The sequence below is a fragment of the Chiloscyllium plagiosum genome, unplaced genomic scaffold, assembly GCF_004010195.1.
Source record: "Chiloscyllium plagiosum isolate BGI_BamShark_2017 unplaced genomic scaffold, ASM401019v2 scaf_81070, whole genome shotgun sequence".
Classification (NCBI taxonomy): Eukaryota; Metazoa; Chordata; class Chondrichthyes; order Orectolobiformes; family Hemiscylliidae; genus Chiloscyllium; species Chiloscyllium plagiosum.
The window spans coordinates 8,106-13,478 of NW_025207785.1; the positions used below are offsets into that span (position 1 = coordinate 8,106).

General features: G+C 49.5%; 1 protein-coding gene across 3 annotated transcripts in view; it reads left to right on the top strand.

Annotated features, from left to right (window-relative positions):
• LOC122546642 (DENN domain-containing protein 4B-like) overlaps window positions 1-5,348 on the top strand; it is a 10,495-nt gene extending 5,147 nt beyond the window's left edge. The window contains exons 4-9 of one of the 3 annotated variants that reach the window (XM_043685311.1): window positions 176-303; window positions 524-637; window positions 749-815; window positions 2,706-2,764; window positions 2,919-3,063; window positions 5,168-5,348. In XM_043685311.1, the coding sequence (XP_043541246.1) occupies window positions 176-303; window positions 524-637; window positions 749-815; window positions 2,706-2,764; window positions 2,919-3,063; window positions 5,168-5,347 (693 nt within the window). In that variant the 3' untranslated portion in view covers window position 5,348. Of the gene's footprint in view, window positions 1-175; window positions 304-511; window positions 638-748; window positions 816-2,705; window positions 2,765-2,918; window positions 3,064-5,167 lie in introns of all 3 variants that reach the window. The other 2 variants (XM_043685310.1, XM_043685312.1) reach the window with 2 other exon arrangements.
• Window positions 5,349-5,373: the final 25 nt, after the last annotated feature.

Below are 5,373 nucleotides of genomic sequence, written 5' to 3' on the forward strand. Positions count from 1 at the left end.
GTGTGGTGTAATGAGCCCGGGGTTTGTGGAGTGTGGTGTAATGAGACCGGGGTGTGGTGTAATGAGCCCGGGGTTTGTGGAGTGTGGTGTAATGAGACCGGGATGTGTGGGGTGTGGTGTAATGAGTCCGGGGTGTGGTGTAATGAGTCCGGGGTGTGGTCTGTCCCGCTGGCAGGTTTATGGAGCTGCGATCCAGTTTTTTGAAGCTTATAGCCGGGAGAAGCTGACGGAGAGGCAGTGCCTGAGTCTCGGATTACTGAGTCTGATCGATCGCAGACCAATTCACACCAAATCCATCCAGACCAGGTGTAATGACTCCGGGGTGTGGTGTAATGAGACCGGGGTGTGTGGAGTGTGGTGTAATGAGTCCGGGGTGTGGTCTGTCCCGCTGGCAGGTTTATGGAGCTGCGATCCAGTTTTTTGAAGCTTATAGCCGGGAGAAGCTGACGGAGAGGCAGTGCCTGAGTCTCGGATTACTGAGTCTGATCGATCGCAGACCAATTCACACCAAATCCATCCAGACCAAGAAGAGCATCTGTGTCCTCTCTCATTGGCCCTTCTTTGACGTGTTCCAGAAGTTTCTAACCTTTGTGTATCGCTACTCAATATCTGGACCCCATGTGTTGCCCATTGAGAAGTAAGTGGTGGCTCACTCCAATCCTGCGGGGGGCCGGTCTGTTTGATTGTTTGACCTTCAATCTGTCGGCAGCTTTTAACGATTGACAGATTCCTGATTTTCCTTTCATAGGCACATTTCGAATTTCTTGCACAATGTTCCTTTTCCATCACCTCAGAGACCTCGAATCCTTGTCCAGGTCAGTGGGGTCAGAGTTCACATTGGGGTTAGTACTGATGGGTCAATGGGGTCAGCGATCACCCTGGGGTTAATGCTGACAGGTCAGTGGGGTCGGAGGTCACTGGCATCAGAATTCACCCTGGGGTTAATGCTGGCAGGTCGGTGGCTTTGGAGATCACATGGGTTAACACTGACAGGTCAGTGGGGTCAGAGCTCACCCTGAGGTTAATGTTGACAGGTCACTGGGGTCAGAGCTCACCCTGAGGTTAATGCTGACAGGTCACTGGGGTCAGAGCTCACCCTGAAGTTAATGCTGATAGGTCAGTGGGGTCAGAGCTCACCCTGGGGTTAATGCTGACAGGTTAGTAGGGTCTGAGTTTATGCTGGGGTTAATGCTGACAGGTCAGTGGGATCAAAGGTCGCACTGCGATTAATGCTGACAGGTCAATGGGGTCAGAGCTCACCCTGGGGTTAATGTTGACAGGGGAATGGGGTCAGAGCTCACCCTGGGGTTAATGTTGACAGGGCAATGGGGTCAGAGCTCACCCTGGGGTTAATGTTGACAGGTTAGTAGGGTCAGACTTCACGCTGGGGTTAATGCTGACAGGTCAATGGGGTCAGAGTTTATTGCTGGGTTAATGCTGACAGGTTAGTGGGGTCAGAGTTCATAGAACATTACAGTGTGGTACAGGCCCCTCGGCCCTCAATGTTGCGCCGCCCTTGAAACCAATCTGAAGCCCATCTAACCTACACTATTCCATTCTCGTCCATGTGCCTATCCAATGTCCATGTAAATGCCCGTAAAGTTGGCGACTCTGCTCCTGTTGCAGGCAGTGTTCCACACCCCTACTACTCTCTGGGTAAAGAAACTACCCCTAATATCTGTCCTATACCTATCACTCCTCAATTTAAAGCCATGTCCCCTTGTGCTAGCTTTCACCATCCGAGGGAAAAGGCTCTCCCTGTCCACCCTATCTAACCCTCTGATTATCTTATTTGTCTCAATTAAGTCACCTCTCAACCTTCTTCTCTCTAACAAAAACAGCCTCAAGTTCCTCAGCCTTTCCTCGTAAGACCTTCCCTCCATACCAGGCAACATCCTGGTAAACCTCCTCTGCACCCTTTCCAAAGCTTCCCTAACCTTCCTAAAATGCGGTGACCAGAACTGTACACAATATTCCAGGTGTGGCCATACCAGAGTTTTGTACAGCTGCAGCATGACCTCATGGCTCTGAAACTCAATCCCTCTACTAATAAAAACTAGCACACCGTATTCCGCCTTAACAATCCTATCAACCTGGCTGGCAACATTCAGGGATTTATGTACATGGGCACCGAGATCTCTCTGCTCATCTACACCAACAAGAATCTTACCATTAGCCCAGTACTCTGCATTCCTATTGCTCCTTCCAAAGTGAATCACCTCACACTTTTCTGCATTAAACTCCATTTGCTACCTCTCAGCCCAGCTCTGCAGCTTATCCAAGCCCCTCTGTAACCTACAGCTCCTTCACTATCCACAACTCCACCGACCTTAATGTCATTTGCAAATTTACTAACCCATACTTATACGCCCTCATTCAGGTCATTTATAAAAATGACAACAGCAGTGGACCCAAACATTCACCCTGGGGTTAATGCTGACAGGTCAGTGGGGTCAGAGTTCATCCTGGGGTTAAATCTGTGACAGGTTGGTGGGGGTCAGAATTCATTCTGGGATAAATCCTGACAGGTCAGTGGGGTCAGAGTTCACCCTGGGGTTAATGGTATCAAATCAGTGAGGTCAGAGTTCACCCTGGGGTGAATGCTGACAGGTCGGTGGGGTCCGAGTTCACCCTGGGGATAATGCTGTCATGTTGGTGGATTTTGGGGATTCTCACTGAATGCCGTGTGTGCGTGTGTGTTTCAGCTTTCTCCATATGATAACTTGCTGATTTGTCAGCCTGTGACCTCGCCACTCTTACTGAGGTAGGTGATGCTGCAGAGAACTCATTCGCAATGCCTGCTGTATCTGTATTATGTAAGTCTTTGTGTTCCTTACTTTTCCCCCTGGTGCTGTTTGTCACCTGGCCAGTATTCTGCCTCCTTGTTAAATGGTGCCCTGTTCTTCACTGTGTTTCAGTGGTGCCAGTTATTTCACTCTGCTGCAGAACCTGGGTGCTGAGAACACTGTCACACTGCTGCTCACCGTCCTTACTGAGCACAAACTGCTGATTCACTCGCTCCGACCTGCTGTGCTGACCAGTGTGTGTGAGGCCCTGGTCTCGGTGAGTGTCTCATTCTGTCACTGCCCTGCGGTTGATGTCTGATTGACTGGCACAGTATCACAGGAATAGTTGTCTCTGAACGAAGGGACGGTGTTCAGCTCAGGCAGCCTGCAGTCTCCCAGTAACTGGCTGCAGCCATTCACCCTATCACCTTGATTAGCTTCCCGCTGAGATAGGGAACCCAGAGGGTACAGAGGAACTTTAACACCAATACATAAAAGATAGCAGCAGGAGTAGGCTATTTGGCCCTTGCAGCATGATCATGGCTGATCATCGAGTTCAGTACCTTGATCCCTCCCCCCACCCATATGCCTTGATCCCTCCCCCCACCCACTAGCCTCATCCACTCTCTGTGCTAGTGCCTTCCACAGGCTTCCCCACTCTCTGGCTGAAGAAAGCTCTCCTCGTGTCAGTCCTACGCGAGAGGTCAACCCCTTTTCCTGAAGCCATCAACCCTGATTCTGGACACCCTGGTCATCGGGAACATCCTTCCTGCATCGAACCTGTCTCATCCCGGTAGAATTTTATCAGTTTCTCAGAGATCCCTCCTTCATTCTTTTAAACTGCGGTGAATATGTTTGATTTGATGTATTGTAGTCACATGCCCCTAAGTACAGTAAAAAGGTTTGTTTTGCAGTACAGGCAGGTCATGGCAAACAGGGGGAGACAGATTGTAGAGTGTTTAGACAGAACGAGGCGCACAGGGTAATGGCTGCACAGGAGGTGCACACAGCAAGGTCAATATAATCCTAACCTATCCAGCCTCTCTGTACATCAGCCCTGCCATCCCAGGTAGCAGTCTGGTAAACCTTTGCTCCACTCCTTCCATCGCCAGAACATCTTCCTCAGATAAGGAAACTATAACCACGCACACTGCTCCAGGTGTGATCTCACTAAGGCCCTGTCAAATTGCAGCATGACCTCGCTTTCCAACACCAAGGAGTAGCATTCCCAGCAACATAAGAGCAGGTTAGCCCTTGGAGTCGATTGTGTCTCTCAGTGAGATTACAGCTGGTGTGTGACTGAAATCCATTGACGTGGAATGAGCTGCCAGAGGAAGTGGTGGAGGCTGGTACAATTGCAACATTTAAAAGGCATCTGGATGGGTACATGAATAGGAAGGATTTCAAGGGATATGGGCCAAATGCTGGCAAATGGGACTAGATTAATTTAGGGTTGGCATGGACCCGTTGGACCAAAGGGTCTGTTTCCGTGATGTACGACTCTGATACCATAATTCCAGATGCCCCTGAGCAGCCACCTGCCCTTCCTGGTGAAGTGTTCCTCTCCCTGAAGGAGCTGCTCCTGATTTTAAACTGATGACCCCTTGATCTAAATGTTACTGCCAACATAAGAGGGTTCTCTTTATTGACTAATCATTCCCACTCATGGTCATAGAGTCATACACACGGAAACAGACCCTTCGGTCCAACGAGTCCGTGCTGAACATAATCCCAAACTAACCTAGTCCCACCTGCCTGTGCCTGGCCCATATCCCTGCAAACCTTTCCTATTCATGTATCTATCCAAATGTCTTTTAATCATTGTCATTGTCCCCATATCCACCACTTCCTCAGGGAGGTTCATTCCACACACCAATCACCCTCTGTGCAAAATATTTGCCTTTATTAAATCTCTCTCCGCTCACCTTAAAAATGAGTCCAATGCATCTTGAAACCTCCCCATACTAGGGGAAAGGCACCGACCGTTCACCATATCTATACTCTTCATGATTTTATCAACTCCTAGAAGGTCAAAAACATCTCAATCAAACCACACTTCACCCATCCACATTCCGTAATTTACATGAAATCTTGTGAATTAATCCCTGGAACTCAGAAAATGCCCTGGCGAATCTCTGCTGGAATCCCTTTGACTCTTCCAGAGCTGTACATGGGGTTGGAGGCCTTTGCCTCACCAGTGCAAACATCCTCCCTTTTATATTCCACCTCCTACCGTAGAAGGGCTATATGTTCTGTCGCCTTCCCTGAAACATTCGCTCGCTTCATCTGCTGTCCTCCACCTTCATGGTCATTAATGTGTTCTCTCCATCTCTCTCTGTGTCTCTCTCTCTTCCCCGCTCATACCTGTTTCCGATCTCCAGATGATCTTTCCGTTCCGTTGGCAGTGCCCGTACATTCCACTGTGCCCGCTCAACCTGGCAGATGTGTTGAGTGCGCCCGTCCCCTTCATCGTGGGGGTGCACTCCAGCTACTTCGAGCTCTATGACCTACCCCATGATGTGCTCTGTGTCGATCTGGACACCAACACCATCACGCAGTGAGTCCACCCAGTGCCTTCTCTCTCTCT